General features: G+C 41.6%; 1 protein-coding gene across 1 annotated transcript in view; it reads left to right on the forward strand.

The window, feature by feature from the left end:
- CD79B (CD79b molecule) overlaps positions 1 to 19,458 on the forward strand; it is a 57,819-nt gene that overhangs the window by 7,211 nt on the left and 31,150 nt on the right. The window contains exons 2-4 of the mRNA XM_073607646.1: positions 5,766 to 5,801; positions 6,509 to 6,595; positions 14,047 to 14,334. Coding sequence (XP_073463747.1) covers positions 5,766 to 5,801; positions 6,509 to 6,595; positions 14,047 to 14,334 — 411 coding nt within the window. The remainder of the gene's footprint in view (positions 1 to 5,765; positions 5,802 to 6,508; positions 6,596 to 14,046; positions 14,335 to 19,458) is intronic.

The raw sequence follows: 19,458 nt of genomic DNA on the forward strand, positions 1-19,458 counted from the left end.
CAAGTAGCACCTTCTAGGGACATAAATTACACATCTAATTTCCTGACTACCTATCACATATTTGAAGGGACAGGAACTCCTGGACAATGGAATTACCTACAAAATGACCACATTTTGTAAAGCATACACCTCAATGTATTTTCTATGAGGCATGATGTCATTTTTTCCACAAGTGTTTAGGAAACGTGAAAAGAAAACTAAATCAAATTTTTTTTGTACACAAAGTTGTCAATTTATAAAAACATTTCTAACACACAGCATGTACATACCGAGAATTACACCCCAAAATACATTCTGCTACTCCTCTTGAGTATGGCGATACCAAATGTGTGAGACCTTTCCACAGCCTGGCCACACACTCTAGGGTCATAAATTACATATTCAATTTTTGGACTACATTTTGGAAAGCAAACACCCACATGTATATTCTATGAGGCATGATGAGTCTTTGAAATATGCCATTGTCAACAAGTTTTTGGAAAATTTGTTTTTTTTTTTACGCAAAGTTGTCAATTTTTTAAGATAAGGTATTTCTAACACACAGCATGAACACACCAAGAATTATACACCAAAATGAATTATACCATCTGCGTGAGACTTTTTCACAGCCTAGCAACATAGAGAGGCCCAACATCCAAGGAGGACCTTCATTTGTACTAGAGACATCTAATTTTCTGACTACCTATAACACTTTGAAGGCCCTGGAGCACCAGAACAATGGAAACACCCCCAAAGTTAGCACATTTTGAAAAGCAAAGTGGTCAATTTTTAAGATATTTTTAACACACAGCATGGACACATAAAGACTTACACCCAAAAATAAATTCTGCTACTCCTCCTGACTATGGCACATGTATGAGACTTTTTCATAGCCTAGCTAAACAAAGAGTAAACAAAAGATTACCTGTGGTCTTAGTATAGCAGTTGTCCACAGAGGAGAGCAATGGTCCAGGAATCAGGCAGAGATGTGGTCAGCAACAGCTATAAAAATCATCCAGGCAGCTGGCAGGAATTTGGTCCATAAACAGGCAAGGGTCAGTACAGGGAGCAGGCTGACATCCAAGCTGCAGGCAAGAACACGTTCCATTAAAAAGTCCTGGGTCATTACAGGCAGAAATTTAGTCAGTACAGCCAAAGTATTGGTCCAGGCAGCAGACAGAAACAATGTCCATAAAAAGTTCTCAATCATTACAGAAAGCAGGCAGAGATATGCTCAGCACAGCCCAAGTATTTGTTCAGGCAGCAAGCAGGAACATCAAGCTTAGGGCACAGGCATAGAGGCTTCTTCCCACCCAAATCACTTTGAAGCCTCTGGACTCCAGACCCTGATCAAGGAATTACAAATCCCGGAGAAAACCAAAAACTGTTTTACTCAACTCTGAACACTACTCTGAAGCCTCTCACATGTGTCAGACCCCTGTTTTAGCTTGAATCCCACTACTACAGTAGTAGGGCAAAAGATCATTTCAAGTCGCAGGTAAAAAAACATGGTCAATAACAGGCCATGGTCAGTTTCAGTGGAAGGCAGAAACATGATTGATAAGAAATCCAGATGGCAGGCAGACACATCGTCAATAAACAGGCCAGGGTCAGTTCAGGTAGAAGGCAGAAACATGGTTGATAAACAATCCAGATGGCAGACAGAGGCACTTTTAATAAACAGGTCAGGGCCAGTTAAGGCAGAAGGCAGCAGGCAAATGATCAGCACAGAATGGGGAAATGGTAGGCTATTAGAAATATTGGCACTATACCTAATATTTTAGTAACCCAGTTGGGAGGGACACTGGGGACAATGAAAACTGGTGTCTTTCCTAACTCCCCCTGTGCTGTTTACCTGACATGTTTTTTGGTGCCTTTGCCTCTTTCTGTGGGTGAAATGTTCTCAGGAAAATGGCGCTCATGAAGTCTGTTCACAGATTCAGAGCAAATGTTTTCTGGTGGAGATCATTGCTGGTAGATAAGGGCAATGATTACATAAATTTTTAGAGAGGCGGCGGGTCTTTGCATGGACTTGTGATAAGTGACATATGCATTATAAATGGCCAAACGGAAAAGGTAAAGTACAACTTTTTTATACCAGAAAAGGGACTTTCTTTATGTTTATGTAAACTCAAAACCTAATTTTGATCATGTTTGGCATCATTCCTTGCTGTACACAGGTTTCTTAAACAAATTGCAAAGTTGCAAAGCTTCTTACCTGGATATCCTACATTAACAGTGTTGCCGGTTACCGCTGTATGATGGGCATCAGTGATGGCGGTTCTGTGACGGGTACACTGATTAGGCTGCAGTGCCAGGTACACTGATAGGCTGCACTGAAGACTGTGGTGACAGGTACACTGATAGGCTGGACCAATGGCTCCAGTGACAGGTACACTGATTAGGCTGCGCTGATGGATGCAGTGACAGGTACACTGATTGACTGCACTGATGGCTGTAACTCACTGTTCCCGGATTCTTCTCCTCACACAGGATCTGTGTGTAAGGAGATGAAGCTGGTAACAGCAAGTTACCAGTCTTTGTTTACAGTTGTGATCAGCTGTGATTGGACACAGCCGATCACGTAGTAAAGAGCCAATGCCAATGGCTCTTTACCCTAATCGGTGATGTGCTGTGTCCGAGGGACGACTTAAGCAAATTTTTTTTTTTTTTAATAATTTTCTTACATGGATATCCTGCATTGCCTGTTGCAGGTTAACAATGTTAAGCCAATGGCTTGTAATTCGCAGCAATATTGTCAGCCTGCCACTCCTTTAGTTGCCCATTGGTTTGCTCTCACTGCAGGCTAACAATGCTGCTGTCAATTGCTATTGTTTCTTACCCGGAGATCCTGCCACTAACAGCACTTCCTGTTTCAGACTGACAGTGCTAAGCTGCTGACTTGCAATTAATAACAGTATGATCAGCCTACTGTGCAAACTCCTTCAGTTGACCATTGGTCTGCCTATCTGATAGACCTGATAGGCAATGCAATGGCCATTTAACCACTTCCCGCCAACCTATAGCAGAATGATGGCCTGGTGGTGGTTCAGTTATCCTGACTGGGCATCATATGACGCCCTGCAGGACAACAGCCGCCTCGCGCCCGTGGTGATCGGTGGGTTAGTCTGACACCTATCTCGGTAAAGAGCCTCCATCAGTGCCGCCTTATCAGTGCCCATCAGTGCAGCCATATCAGTGCCCGTCATTTAAGAAGAAAACTTACTTATTTACAAACAATTTTAACAGAAACAAAGAAAAATTTTTATTTTTTTTTCAAAATTTTCGGTCTTTTTTTATTTGTTGCGCAAAAAAGAAAAATCGCAGAGGTGATCAAATATCATGAAAAGAAAGCTCTATTTGTGGGAACATAACGATAAAAAATTTGTTTGGGTACAGTGTAGCAATTTTTATTCAATTTGTGACAGCGCTGAAAGCTGAAAATTGGCTTGGGCAGAAAGGTGTATAAGTGCCTGGTATTGAAGTGGTTAAAGAAGCAATTATGGTAGGCTGACAATGCTGTGTTTAATTGTGAGCCAGTAGCTTAGCATTGTCAGCCTTCAACGAAGTAACTAATTCACGAAAAACTAAATTTGCTTTAAGCGGAGTTCCAACATAAAAAATGAATAAAAGTCAGCAGCTGCAAATACTGCAGCTGCTGACTTTTAATAATCGGACACTTACCTGTCCCAGGGTCCAGCAATACGGGGGAACGAAGCACTGCTCATCTCCCCCTCCTCTCCACGGTACCGGCATTGTCATTGTGGGCGCCCGGCTGTGGCTTCACAGCCGGACACACACTGCGCGAGCCGCGCTGTGACTGGCTGGGCAATCATCTGAGACCTGTGACATGTACCAGATGATTGCCGAGAGGGAGGGGGGAGAGGTGAACTTACTTCCGGCGCCACAGTGCCCCGGGAGGAAGTGGGAGCTGGAACCCTCTAAAGATAGGGTTTCCGCTGGCTCTCCCCCCCACCCCCCCACCCAAAAAAAAATGGCATACCAAATGAGGCATATCAGGGTGTCACCTTCCTTTAAAGCAGAAGTTCTATTTTTGGGTGGAACTCCGCTTTAAGAAACCTGTGTATTGCAAAGAATGATGCCAAACATATTAAAAACAGGTTTTCAGTTTACATACGTTTTAATGTTTAAGGGTTTGGGTAAAGTTAAGGCTTCATGTACACTGCTGCTGGTAAATAGACATTTAGGAGCAGTTGGGTGTTTTTTTCAGCTGCCCCTGAACTCTCCTCTATGTTATCTTATCAGTACATGTACACAGGGTCATTTATAGTAGTTTCTAGGCAGTTGAGTTTAGAAGCATTTTTTGGAAAGCAAAAAAATGCGTTCAGAATGGATGTTTGAGAGGCATTTGAAACGTCAAACGCCTGTAACAGCATGTAAACGCAGTTACTCGCGTTTCGTTTAATTTTTGTCTTTTTAAAAAAAAAAAATGCTTCTAAACGCAAACGCGACTAAATACAGCATATAAGCGCGGCAAAACTGAAGTTTTTAAGCGTCGGTTACTATCTGTCAAGTTAAATCTTTCAGGGGAGGTTGTAAAACATCCTGTGTACATTAAGCCTAAGTGTTAAAGTTCAATAGATACTTTAGTAAGTTGTTGAGGGGAGGTTAAGTGTAATTTTGAGGGGATAGAATAAATTTTACAGTTTGAGTCAGGATACCTTATCTTTTATGACATCCTCAATGAAACCTGTGTTAAAATAATAATAATCTCACCTTACACATTACAATCTAACTGTACAATTTTTCTACAAATTAGACCTGCACAATTAATCGTAAAAAATTTGTTTTAACTTGAAACATTGTAACTAAAGCAGGCCATACATGGTCGAATTTCGAACAAATTTTCTTTTCAAAATCAGAAAGTTCTTTTTTTTGTGATCCGATCATGCCACCATTGATTTTCGAAATTCGGCCGACCAAGCCTTCAATTTCACCTCATGTTGCTTCAGAAAAGAATTTTCGTGGCTGGGAATCTTCTTTTCTCTCCGTAAATTTTCTTTTCTTATTACATTTCTCGCACCATTCTCCCATCATTGATTCGAAAATCGTTTGCTTTTCTAAAGCTTTCCAACATGTCCGATTCCTCAAATTTGATTGCCGCACGAAAATCGGCCGTTGCTGCAGCCCACTAATGGTGCGAAAATCGTACAAAAATTCTTTGATACGATTTTCGAAAGAAAATTCTTTCGAAATTCGAACTGTGTATGGCCGGCATAACTCTTCCTTCTTAGATCAAAGGGATGTAAACTTCTGTGTGAAAAAAAATCCAGGCAGTCTGCCAAGTTTTTCACAACATGCAAATGCAGGAAGTTTAACCACTTACAGTCTTAATCTTTTTCTGACACTTGTTTCTTAAGTTAAAATCAATATTTTTGCTAGAAAATTACTTGGAACCCCCAATATTTTAGCAGAGACCCTAGGGAATAAAATGTCATTTGCTACAATATTTTATGTAACACTGTATTTGCTCAGCGGTCTTTCAAACGCAATTTTTTGGGAAAAAATACAAGCAAAAAAATCGTGATTTTCATTTTAGCCAGAATCGTGCAGCTCTAGTACAAATAGGTTTAAAGTTACCAAAACTATAATTATATTAGGCCAGCCAGACCTAAACTATCCAACCAATCTGTGTCCAATCAGGTAGGTCTTTGCACTACATGTTGATAGATTGTATGGTTAGATTGTAACAAGACAGAAGCTTTAAAGATGGCATGAGGTTGTTTTTTTACTGAGTGCAAATCTTTTACCTATTCTTTTTTCAGAGCATGGCGACAGAGCAGTGGGAACTGCAAGCCCAGGTAATACCAATCTTTTTTATTAATTTGTATCTAGTCTGTTTTATTCATCTGCAGATCAAAAGGATGAGGTTACCCTAATCAGCCCAAATTACCGCCTCCTTCTCCCTTCACGTATTACTTTTTTTTTATTAACCAATATTATTTTAAAAAAAACTTTTAAAAAAGTGCAAAACTGAAAAAAAACAAAAGTTCTTGGGGCCCAATGAACAGTTTTGTTGAGTTTAGTGAATAGCATCTCTGTTGGAAGTAATATGTTCGACCACAGTATGCTCTAAAATCACAATTTTTCTAAACCTGAAAAAAATATATTTGAGGGAATTAATGTGTTTGTATAGCCACAACTTTTATTTTTATTTTTGGATAGATTTCCTTTTACTTCTTGTCCTGGAGTTTCAACAGGAGTAAGAAGAAACCTCCCTAAATTGAATGAAACGCCCATCTTGGACACTTGTCACCAGAACATTTGCCCCATTTCAACCTCACCTCTTGCTCTGGTGACTGGATTAAAATTCTGTGGTTATTTTTATCTCATTTTCTGCCTTGGGGAAAATTAGTTACTAGGAATGAGTGAAAACTTCAAGAGGGGTTTGTAACTCTTCCTCACTCCATTCAAAGCTAAAAAGAAAAAAAAAAGGGTTTGCCTTTATATGCACTTTAAAAAAAAGACACCTGTAATTTCTTTGACTTTTTCAATTTTATTCACACAGGTCCTGCAAATACAACTACATTTCCAGGAACAACAAAACGACAATTACGTGTTACAACCCCAAAATCTGTTCAGTGGCCCTTAAACTGTAAGAAACACTTATTTGGCATGCAAAATAATGAAATGTGCAACTCTCAGAAATGCCTTGTAGAGTATTCAATTGCAGCACACCTTCAATACTGAGCATTTTCACTCCTTTCCTTCCCAGGCCAATTTTCAGCTTTCAGCTCTCTCGCACTTTCAATGAGAATTGCGCGGTCATGCAACACTGTACCCAGATGAAATTTTTATAATTTTGTTCACACAAATAGAGCTTTATTTTAGTGGTATTTATTCACGACTCAGTTTTTTATTTTTTGCAATATATGAGCGAAAAAAGAGCGACAACTTTGAAAAAAAACAATATTTTCTACTTTCTATTTTAAAAGAAATCCAATAAAATCAAATTTTGTCATAAATTTAAGCCAAAATGTATTCTGCGACATGTCCCAAGAATTCTGGTAGGACCAATAGGTATTTGGTTTCCACTTATCAAACAAGAATAAAAAATAAATATTCTATGGTATATTTAACAAATCAAAGGGAGCTAATAAAAGAGTTTAACTGTTAGGGTTTGAATACTTTAAAGCGGTATTAAACAAAAATGTACCGTATTTTTCGCTCCATAAGACGCACCTGACCATAAGACGCACCTAAGTTTTAGAGGAGGAAAACAAGAAAAAAAAAATTCTGAACCAAATGGTGTACTAAAATATTTACCAGTGCCCATGAAATGCAGCCTGACCTGTGTCAAAGAAATGCAGCCTGACCATTGCCATAAATGCAGCCTGACCATTGCCATAAATGCAGTCTGAATAATGCCATTAATGCAGCCTGAATATTATCATTAATGCAGCCTGAATATTACCATTAATGCAGCCTAACTATTGCCATAAATGCAGCCTGACCTGTGCCATTGCTCGGGCTGCTCTGTCTCCTCAGCAGGTGTCAGGCCGGGAGATCGCCCGGCGCTCGTGGGGGCCCGGAAAGTCTGTCTTCCGGGACTAGCATTGCGACTGTGATGGGGGGGGCGGTGACGGCGGCGGCAGGGGGCGGTGACGACGGCGGCGTTGGGCGGTGACGACGCAGAGACATATTTTTGGGGGAAAAAAGTGCATCTTATGGTCCGAAAAATATGGTATATATAATAATATATTACATACCAACCCTTAGATGTGGTGGCTGCATTAGGTATTTTTAGACTTTTTTCCCTTTATTTTCAGCCGGTGATCCAGCCAGTAACCCAGCTGTTGCATAGTGTCTCTTCTCTATGTGGAGGAGCAACGGAGATACCTTTGGACAGCAGCATTGTAAATCTGTGGCAAAGGAAGTGTTAAATGCACTAGAACAGGGGTAGACAACCTTTTGAGCACAGTGTGCCAAAATCTTTTTTCAAAGAAATTAAGAGTGCCGATTTTATAACATAAAAAATGTCAACTTCACACTCTCAATCACAAAAAGGATTTTTTATAAATGCTGTAAACTACTTGAGTAGTGAGAAATTAACATCCTGCACTCACGCCTCAGATCAGCCCCAATTCCTGCAACTCCACACTTCAGATTTGCCCCAATTCATGCACCTTTACACCTCACATCGCTGTCCCTCCTGCACATCTGCCCCACCACGGTAACCCCCTGCTCATCTGCCCCACCACTGTAACCGCATGTTGGGCAGCACCATCCATCTATCATTCAGGTTCCCAGCTTTCTTTTTCTTTAATAGCACCACTGTAACACCCTGCTCTTCTGTCCCACCACCGTAAACCCCCTGCTCATCTGCCCCACCACTGTACCACACTGCTCTTCTGTCCCACCACTGTACCACTTGCCCTACCAATGTTCCCCCTTTCTCATCTGCTCCACCACTGTACCTCCCTGCACATCTGCTCCACTGCTGTACCCCCATGCTCTTCCATCTCACCACTGAACCATCTTCTCATCTGTCCTAACACAGAACTTATCTGCTCATCTGTCCCACCACTGTAACCCCCTTTCTCATCTTCCCCACCACTGTACCTCCTGCACATCTGTCCCTCCTCTGTTCCCCCTGCTCATCTGTCCCACCAATGTACCTCTTTTCTCCTCTGCCCTGCCACTGTACCCCCCTGTACATCTGCCCCACCTCTGTACCTCCTGCTCTTCTGCCCAACCATTGTAACCCCCTGCTCATCTGTCCCACCAATGCACCTCCATTCACATCTGCCCCACCGCTGTACCCCCCTGCTCTTCTGTCCCACCGCTGAACCTCCTTCTCATCTGCCCCACCACTGAACCTCCCCCCCCGGCTCATCTTTCCCAACGCTGAACCCCTTCTCATCTGCCCCAACACTAAACCCCCCCCCACTCATCTGTCCCACCCTCTGCTTTTCTGTCCCACCGTTGAACGCCCTTCTCATCCCTCCTACTACTGTACCTCCTGCACATCTGCCCCACCACTGTACCCCCTTGCTCTTCTGTCCCACCACTGTAACCCCGCTTCTCATATGCCCCATCAATGTACCCCTTTTCTCATCTGCTCCACCAATGTACCTCCTGCACATCTGTCTCACCTCTGTACCCCCTGCTCTTCTGCCCCACCTCTGTTCCCCCTGCTCATCTGTGCTACCAATACACCTCCTTTCACATCTGCCCCACTGTCCTAACCCCCCTGCTTTTCTGTCCCACAACTGAACCCCCTTCTCATCTGGCCCAACCCTGATCCCCCCCTGCTCATCTGCCCCATTCACTGTACCCCTCTGCTCTTCTGTCCCACTGCTGAAACCACTTCTCATCTCTTCCACCACTGTACCTCCCTGCACATCTGCCCCACCGCTGTACCCTCCTGCTCTTCTGTCCCACCTCTGAACCCCTTTTGCTCATTTTCCCCACCGCTGTACCCTCCTGCTCATCTGCTCCACCGCTGTACCCTCTTCTCATCTATGATAGTCATGATATGCAGAGTGGTGAAAGGAAGCAGAGATGAGACATATCCACCTGTCCTGGCACACTCATCCTGCTGATCATAAGTTGGGCCCCCGCAGCTGAGAAAAAGTGGTTGGGTGTGTTTTTCATTGCGCTAAATACTGGCTGTGGCTTAAAGAGACACAGAGTACAGGGGTTCAGTAGTAAGTGACACAAAGGTTCAGGAAATATTTCAACAAAGTTCCCAGAAGCTCAACAGTAATTCCACAAACTGTCACCTGATTGTTGTTTTCTCAATCACAGTGAAATCCCTTCTTTCTGAGATTGGGAGTGGAAACCAAGCGAGTCATCTTTCTCCAGATGTTGGACGGGGCTAGCAGGACTGTGATTGGCTTTAGCAGTGGCCAATGACAGTCCTCCTCCTCCTGGAAACCGGGACCGCCCTCTCCCTAGCAGAACTGCACCCAATCTCTTCCCCATCACAAAAGCTGACGATCGCAGCTACAGCAAATTTAGAGGACCAAACAATGTTTCCCATCTTTTACAATTTGTGGGGGCACAGTGCCTCACCCTCAGTTCAGGTGTGGCGTGGGGAATTCTGAAATTGGAATGCATTAGTGTCTCACTGACACTTCCCTGCGCTGCTCTGCTGATAGGGAGGGATTGAGTGCTGGCAAAAGAGGCTTTGTGTGCCGCTTGTGGCACCAGTGCCGGGGGTTGCCTACCCCTGCACTAGAAGATTTAGATGGACTTACAAATGAAGCCAAACTCCAGGTATCACTTATTAAGTAGTTACATCAACAAGTTTTTCCCTTTTGCGATAAATGAATAAAGCTGACAATTGTAAGCAGAGCTGGTTTGTCTCAACCATGCAACTTTTGCTGGACAGCTTGGTCTGCTAAGGGAAGTTTAAAAATAATAGACTTACTGGCCAGATCACCAGTTTAAAAAAAAAAAAAGAAGAAAACTAATGTAGCCACCAGAGATAAGAATTGGCAGACTGCAATATAATTATTTCTTGTTTTTTGGGCTCAATACCTCTTTAAGGTTTCATATGTATACAAAAAGTGAAAACCATTTATGGAAAATTCCACTTGCATATATCTGTAACTGCATGTGATACAATCATTACTCGGAAAACTTAAACAGTAGGAAGTATGTACTGTCAAACAGTAGTTAAACATTAGATACGTGATGTAAAGTGTACCTCATCAGACCAGCTGCACAATCAGCAATTTGTACATGAAAGGTGAATGCAATTGACATCTGTGAAACTAACGTTTAAATTTAGGAAACAAACTATAAGATACATTGTTTTGAAAGAACTACTATAAAAAAAATGCCCTCAAATGTATAGGAATGGAAATATTTGACACCTAAAGTGATAGTAAACCCTCAGCACTTTCAGCAGCAGATTTTATCAATTCAGCAGCTCCTTTATATTTGAATCCAGTGGCGACTGGTGGAACTAGACCCCCCCTCCCCTCTGCTCCAGCACGGCGGACCCAATCTAAGTGGCGGGTGACGCGCTCCAGTGTTCTCATCTTCAGCACGGCGCCTTTTGCAGTGCATCTCCTCTCTCCTCTGTGCTAGGCATCCAATAGGAACGCATGACATTTGGCCAATCGGTAAATGGGTCTCATGATACGCTTCCTGATTGGTGGGGAGATTTAGTGTGAACATAGCGAATATTCACCTGCTGTTGTCACACAAATGGGTAAGCCCACCCTGTTTTGAAGCCTATTAGATCCTCTGGCTCTAATCACGTGTGTCAAAAAACACCCCTCCCCATTGGAAGCCATAGTCTGGCATCCTGTGTGCCCGTTTTGGATGGACCGCTACTGTTTTAATCCTTGCTTATGTTGTTGTTTAACCTGGTAACATGACTGCTTCCCCAGGTTTCCTTTTCCAGGGTGTCTCATTTCTCTTACAGTCCTATGGAGCCACTTTGCATGCGGGGACTAGAGCTGTGTCTTCCGCTGTGTGCATAAATAGAAACACACAGCCCCATATCCTAGGATGAGAGCGTAGGAGCCAGTAGCATTGGAAGTTCTAAACTGCAAGTGCTGGGGTAATAATATTAATAAATACTAAGGATGCACCGGGAAGCACAATGGACCAGTGTGAAGATACATATAAATTTCCTTGAGCTTTTCTTGTGCTTTTTTTTTTGTTTAACGCAAAAGCGCTTCAAACACTATAAATGAAAACATCGAACATAATACAATTATATATATATATATATATAAAAAGTTTTCGTTTTTTGGCCAAATGCATCCTGAATTTTTGATTTTGGTCCAGAATTTTCAATTTGGTGCACCACTAATAAATACTTTACTGGGGAATGTTTACTTTATTGTGCTCAGTGTGTTAAAAAAATAAAACATTACATTATGTAAGTCATGTTTTGGGATTTCCAAGTGTACCCACTGCAAGCTGCTGAATGCAGCCTGGCAAATCTCTATGCTGACTGTTACTATGGAGTTCTTATCGCCCTCAGGGACAGAAAATTCAAGGAATGTGGGCATCAGAACCTGGCAGTTATCATTTCTGCCATGTAATTAAATCATGTATTCTTAAAGTATAAGTTTGGGATACATTTATTTAAACAGACGTTTAAAAATACTGCTTCTCCTCCTCCTTCTACCTATGCTGTATACCAGCCTCTCTCAACCTTTTTAATACAGAGGAACCCTTTAAATCATTTTCTTGTCTCAGGGGAACCCCTGCTAAATTATTACCTCTCTAGCTCATGGCACATTTGCAATGTCACTAAGTTATAAAGAGATGTAAACATATTTTCTTGAATATGCTTTGGTGCGGTCAAGTAATGCAGAAGCAGTGGCTCCTGCTGACAACAGATGCAGTAGAAGCAGGTGGGTTATGTCATGGCTCTGGCATTTCAGCCTCTTTATCCAATGGTCTCTGACACAGAAGAGTTGGAGCAAAGCAGGTTCAAGAAAAGGTATTTACTCACATCACTTTTGCAAATAGTATACAAGCACGGACAGGAGGAGGAAGGGAAGCAGTGTTTTTAGGCAGACTTCTATTTAGCCGAAACTTCCACTTTAAGAGGCATTTAAAATAAATGCAACTCTCACATAACTATATAGCAATAACCATTCCAGAAAGCCTAAAACAGAGAATGCAAGCTATACAAACTGGGTCAAATTTGAGTTTATGCTGAATATCCATATTCCTACTTAATGATAAACTCCGGTATAAAAAAATTTTGCTAAATACAAGAGGCATGTGAAATTTAACTTAAAGTGTTACTAAACCCAGGATCCTGCATTCACTATATCTGGTCTCCTACAGTACACAACATGCAAATGCAATAGTTCGTATGTAGCAGTCTTGTGACTTCTATAACTGTCAAGGTGAGCACTAGTTAAAGCTCTTAAGAGGAGTTTTAATTCTCCTCTGACTGTCCTATGAGGCTGCATGACCCCTGACCCCCCCGTCTGGACAGTGCTGATTGGCCCTGTGCTGATCCTATGCACCCCCCCCCTCCAAAAAAAAGACTCTCTAGCAATACATACCAAACTGAGCATGTGCAAAGTGACCCCTAGGGCTCTGTACTATAAGGAGATGGATTGGGGACAGTAAAAGAAAGGGAGGATCAGAGAAGACAGGATCAAACAGCCTTTTTACACAATGCGAAGGTTTAACCCTTAGGTTCCACAGTGAGTATAACAAGCATGCTTTACTGCATATACAGACTAATTTTACTGTTGTGGCTTTAGTAACACTTTAATTCTTGGTGTGGTTTTTGTATTTCTTTCAGATCTGTGCAATAATCCAGTGTCACCTCTATGCAGGAGCTTCCTGTAATAGAAACAGCCACTGCTGCTCTCTCTCCTTGTGCAGGGTGACTGGTCTGGTCTCCGCCCTTCCTGTAGTTTTCTGCAGGCAACCTGTAGTGGGTGGAGTTTTCTGGGTCCCTCCCATAGCTTTGCTCTCTGTACAGGATATGTGCAGCATAATGATGATATGAGTGTTACTTTTTCAAGGCATTTGTGCAAACAAAGTGGATTTGAATGTTTTGTCTCTATTGAGGGATATATTTCAATGAAAGTTTTTTTTTTTGCTTAGAATTCGGCTTTAATACAATGTGATTTGCTTAATATTGTTGAATTACGAGTCAGAACTGGCTTCAGGGTTTATAAAGCCAACTATAGACAGATTGAAATTCAGCCGGTTCAACAGGGACTGGCCAAATTTTAATCCATGTGCGGCCCGCTCTTGCTCGTCAGAAGTCGATCTACTGATCAACTTTTCTCAAATTAGAATGCTGGAAAATTTTCCTCCATCAGTGGCTGCAGCCAATGGGTTGCAGTCACTGACCAGTGTATTCTGACAGCCCCCAGAATGCATTGTCTCAGTGGGGAGGATTCCTTCATCCACCACCTTGCTTGTTTGGATGGAGGAATCCATTTGCTTATTTTTTTAATTCCGCCTGCAGGCTTAACGGAAAAAAAAAAAACACCTTTAGCTAGCTTAAGACATTTCGAATTATTTAGTTATATGTACACATCCCTGAGTAAACATGAGATCTGATGGTTTAATAGTGTACTAATATTTCATTTCTGTTTACAGATTTATCGCTGCAAGAGCTTCGCTTTGTGGGTTTGAAAAAAGGCTGGACTGTCAGACTAAAATGCGGATGTGAGAGCTATCTGCCTACGGACAGCAACGTCACTTGGTACCTTGGGCATCAAAATGGGTCATTTATCAGCTACCTGGAATCAGATAAACATATACAAATTGAAAGCAACATTCTGCTTATCAAAAAGGTCCATAAAAACCACAATGGGATCTACTTTTGTAATTTCACAATAAATGGAGCAAATAGACTTCCCTGTGGAACAGAGCTAATGGTTCTAGGTAAGTTCATGCACCATTATACTCAGTATTACTTGATGTGGTCTCTTTTTTTCAGATAGAGAGATTGGGTGTAAATAAGAATACACACAGTATGTGTCAAGACATCCAAAGCACTGGGTTGAATATCATTTATTGTAGGTACTGATGGTGCAGGTCCCTATTTGTTCCGCTTTGCTGGTTGGCACCCCACCCCTCGCTTCCTGAGGAGTCTACAAAACACAGGTGCTCTGCAATGCAACAGAACACACACACAACAATCAAGGCCATTTCATTTCACATAAGACCACACTGGTTGGTTCACTGAGCACCTAAGGCAACAGATAACAGCATAAACTACATACTTAAAGGAAAGAATTGTTCTATTCCATACAGAATATAAAGCAGGAAAATAAAAGGGTTTAGCCGTTATGCACTGATTTTTTCAAGGGCTCAGGGAAACCCTGTACCTGTAGCTCTAGGTGGATTTGACTATTATAATGAGCAGCATAATCTATTTTACAACTCAGTACTATTCCCCCTTAAACTGGTAGCGAACTCCGTTTGGAAATTTGTACCTACAGGTAAGCTAATAATAAAGCTTACCTGTAGGGAAAAGTGAATATCTCCTAAACCCGCCATGTTTAGGAGATACTCACACTGCATGCAGCGGGTGACGTCACCAGGGCATGCGCGCTGAAAAGATGGCATACCCGTGCCATCCTTTCAGAGTTCTGTGCCGTAAACCATGACTCCTGTGGCACATGCGTGCGCAGGAGTGATGTCATCACAGCTCGGCTATTCAAGCGGCCAGAGTCTGCAAACCCAGAAAGAAGACCAGGTGAAGATGGAAGCCATGTCAGCAGTGACAGGGCACCACTGGAGGGCGTTGTTTTTGGGTACGCTTTTCATAATTGTGCTAGTATGCAATGCATACTAGCACATTATGACATTACCATGCAGAGAGAAGATTAGTTTTTTCCCCCATAAAGAGTTTACTACCGCTTTAAGAGGACGTGATTAAAATATAACTGAAGGCAAAACCTTTCTCTTAGTTATAAATTGTGAAGACGGTTGTTATTGCTGTCTGTGTTCCTGTGAGGAACCTCTTCTATTTGTCCTGATGACCGTTATCGCCATACGTGAAAGAAAATCCCAAATCTGAGTGGTCACCAGAACAGGAATAGAGGGGAAAGCTTCCAATGGGAACACTAGGTCTGGTGACCCTGGTTGACAACCAGGGATTTCCTCTCACTTCTTGTTGTTGTGGCCAAAAAAAAAAAAAAAAATCTGACAGGGGTTAAAACCCTTCATTACCCTACCCAAAATGATAAAACATTTTTCTTTCAGTTCTACTTTAAGGGAGACAATCACCTTGTACAATTACATAAATGGTCCCTATAGTGTACTTGGTACAAAGGTGTTCTCTTTAATGCCCTTAGAGCCCATTCACACTGGGGTGGTTTGCAGGCGCTATTGCGCTAATAATAGCGCCTGCAACCCGACCCGAAAGTGCCGCTGCTTGCATTTCAGTGTGAATGCCCCGAGGGCTTTCACACTGGAGCGATGCACTGGCAGGACGGTAAAAAAAGTCCTGCCAGCAGCATCTTCGGAGCGGTGAAGGAGCGGTGTGTATACCGCTCCTGCCCATTGAAATCTGCAGAGGCGCTTTGCAGTGGTATTTAACCCTTTCTCGGCCGCTAGCGGGGGGTAAAACCGCCCCCGCTAGCGGCCGCATACCGACGGTAAAACGCCGCTAATAAAAGCGGCGTTTTACTGCCGACGCCTCCCCAGTGTGAAAGGGCTCTTACAAAAGACAAGAGGGGTCTCTTTAAACCTGGAAAAAAAGGTTTGACCTCCACCTACAGAAAAGTTTAACAGCAAGAGCTGCAAAAAATGTGGAATAGCATCCTACAGAAAGTAATTCCTCCAGCCTCAGCTAAGAGTTCAAAAAAGACTGGATGCATTTCTACATGCATAAAATGGAACTGGCTATTATTCTTAATAAGAAATGATACTGCTGAAGTTGAACGTTGATCCAGGGTGTTATCTGATTGTTTTTGGGGAACAATAAGGAGCATTTTTCCCTGAGCGGATCATGCTTTATAATGGGGTTCTTTGTTTAAATGAACTGCAGGTTTAGGGCTCAGAAGGATAGAATGTTAGAAATTTTTGAAAAAGGGCACCTATAAAAGAAGATGCTACATGAAAGAAAAAAAGGCTGTACCATCCATAGCTGCTGGTCTAATTTCCCTCTTTGCAATTTAAAAAAAGGGGAGAGTGTGCCAGAGAGGATAGCTTGTTTCTTTCGGCAATACAGACAGTTCTTCTAATTATTTCTTGGAAATGTTTACAAGCTTTAGTTCAGTTCTAAAAAAAAAAACTCATAAAAGATGGTTATTCTCTGCACCTTGTCTACAGCTTAATGTATTCAATAGCAATGACCTTCCACAGACCCCGACACTGATGCAGTGGGTTTTTGAGGATTTTTTGTATTCTTTATTAATTATTGAAAATTCCATATTACTGTACATAGAATGTTACAATAGCATGTCATTATAATGTTATGCATAAGTACGAAACTCGTGAGTTATATAGCTTCATTAGAAAGACCATATAAATGCATTGCGGTACAGGCAATCCTGGAGTTACGAACATTTGGGTAACAAACAACTCGTACATCCGAATGGGGGGGGGGGGTGACAAGAGGTGAGAGGAAATCTACCCCTAGGAAAGGGAAATTTACTCCTGTAAAAGTTATCATGGGAATAGGGTGTCTCCACTGAAGGTTTATCATCAATCCTCGTTTCCACGACAATCCAGAATTTCTAAAAATCCAATTATCACAGGGACAGAAAATGAGATAAAACCTTCTGAACAGCGGCACAGACAGCAAAAGAAACATTGCAGGGGTGTTAACCCTTGCTTATGCTATACAAAAAACTTTCAAATTTTTTTTGGCTGGAGTTGCGGCTGGAGTTGCACTTAAAAAATGTACCTGTTCCGACTTGCATACAAATTCAACTTAAGAACAAACAAACAGAACCTATTTTGTTTGTAATCCGGGGACTGCCTGTATAGTGTATTTTAGATGTGTAAGAAAGAAATTATCCCCATGTCTTGGGGGGGGGGATTAGGGTCTTGGATGATAAAGAAGGAAGAGAAGCGGTTGTATTAGACCAGTGTTTCTCAAACTTGCTTGTCTTTCGGTGCATCAAAAAGATCTAAAATTTTTCATGGCACACCTGAAAAGATTTAACAATTTTTGGGGTGAAGAACGTGCTTATTTTTACATATATGTTTAATTTTAAATTTAATGTGAAGGATGTGCCTGCTTTCGAGAGCAAGTATTTCTCAATCGCTAAACAATGAACAAACTTTATTCATAAGCATCAAATTTGGAATGGAACGATCTCTATTATTATAATATAATTCGAGTGGTCAAGTTCTCCCGAGATCTCGCACAAGTCTTGTGTTACGAAAGGAACCAATGGCTTACAGACTGACAGAGATTGCGTTTTTATATATATATTGCTTTTCTAACTTTTGCGACATTGATTTACCATTTAATTTCCTGATATGTTCAAGGTTTCAAAATGCTAGCAATTTGAAATATTTTTCAAAACTCCCACGGCACACCTGCAAATCTCATGTGGCACACAGTTTGAGAATCACTGTGTTAGGGGGTAAGTTGGTGTAAAAGAAAAGGGGTGGTGGGTGTTTATGGGGACAAAGGGTTAGGGATTTATGTTTTATGGGGTGTTAGCTCCATTTACGATGCCCAATTAGCCTTTTCCTGGGAATGTTGAAATTTGATATAGTAAAACCAATATGCTAAAATTTTTCTTTTTGGAGCGTTTTATCTGCCCCATGTGACAAGGCGAAGGTGGTTCTTATTTAACAGTGCACACCATGTCTCACTAACTTGGGATTTGGGTTTCAAGAAAGCAATCTGTCAAGGCTGCGAGACAGCATGTCAGCAGATACGATGTTACGACATAACAAGAAAAAAAAAGTAATGTAGCTGTCATCGGATTGGCTGCTGGAGGCAATGCATTTTTTTCATGTTTTGATTACATATGAAAATCCAAACCTAATACTACATTACAGTAACTCGATGAGTTGGCCTACTAATAATTTTAGGATTGAGAGTTTCAAACAAAGCAAGGTTTCTTTAGAATTGTGCAAATTCTTCAACAGTTTTTTTTTTTACCCTTGTTAGATATTATATTAATATACTTTTACAAGTTACTGTTACAGCAAAGAAGTTGTGTTACAAACAGAGAAAGTCTGCTGAAAGATCATACCGGAGTGACATCAGGCCTGTTTCCTGTTTTTCATAGCAGTCATACCGAGCCAAAAATATTCTGCTGCTGCATTTTAATTTTATCTGTAGAGGTCTGTGGAAAGGAACATGTTCTATAAACTTTTATGAACAACGAATGGAAAAAAGGAAAGGCAGAGGGCTGCAGATGTCAAAGCAAACCTTTCAGCTTCACACCAAAGCAGATCTATGTGCATATAATGACCTGATGTAGGATTAGTGTTACGCCATTCCCCCTAGATTCAGCCAGTGTACCACTGTGATAATCCTTGTGTTCTCCAAGTGCCCTCTGAACCATTATTTCTCCTAAATTGTCTTTTAAAAGTATGAAAAAGTTGATTTGTCGGTAAAGGGACCATTGGAGTACAAGGAAACAACGAAATACAAAAAAATTGTTTAATTATAAAAGCAAAACAAAGCCATTTCTGAATTGTTGGTAGTAAGATATTATGATTGTAAGCCAAAGCTGAAGTGGGGCCAACAAACATTTTGTGTGTTTATCTAGCAGGCAGCTCACATTTTTTGTGGAGGAGCTGGACATCCTAATGGCCAGCAAAGATATTTTAATGTTTTTCTACTGCCATGAAATAACCTGCTATTTCCTCCCATGGGGACCGGTCACTTCAGCCTGCTGCCTGTGTGGAGGGTGACAGGTCACCTCATCACCCCTTTGTAGTCCTACTGCAGGCAAAGCTGGTGTCACTATGGATCTAATCTGTGCATGCTGGCAGGGTTCTCGCTAGCTCTTCCTGTCTGGCTCTTCCTCTTTCCCAAGCTGTTCTCTACTGTCCTGTCAAAGCCCATACACCAGCTGACTCATTGTA

This window comes from Aquarana catesbeiana, linkage group LG12, assembly GCF_042186555.1.
Source record: "Aquarana catesbeiana isolate 2022-GZ linkage group LG12, ASM4218655v1, whole genome shotgun sequence".
Taxonomy (NCBI): Eukaryota; Metazoa; Chordata; class Amphibia; order Anura; family Ranidae; genus Aquarana; species Aquarana catesbeiana.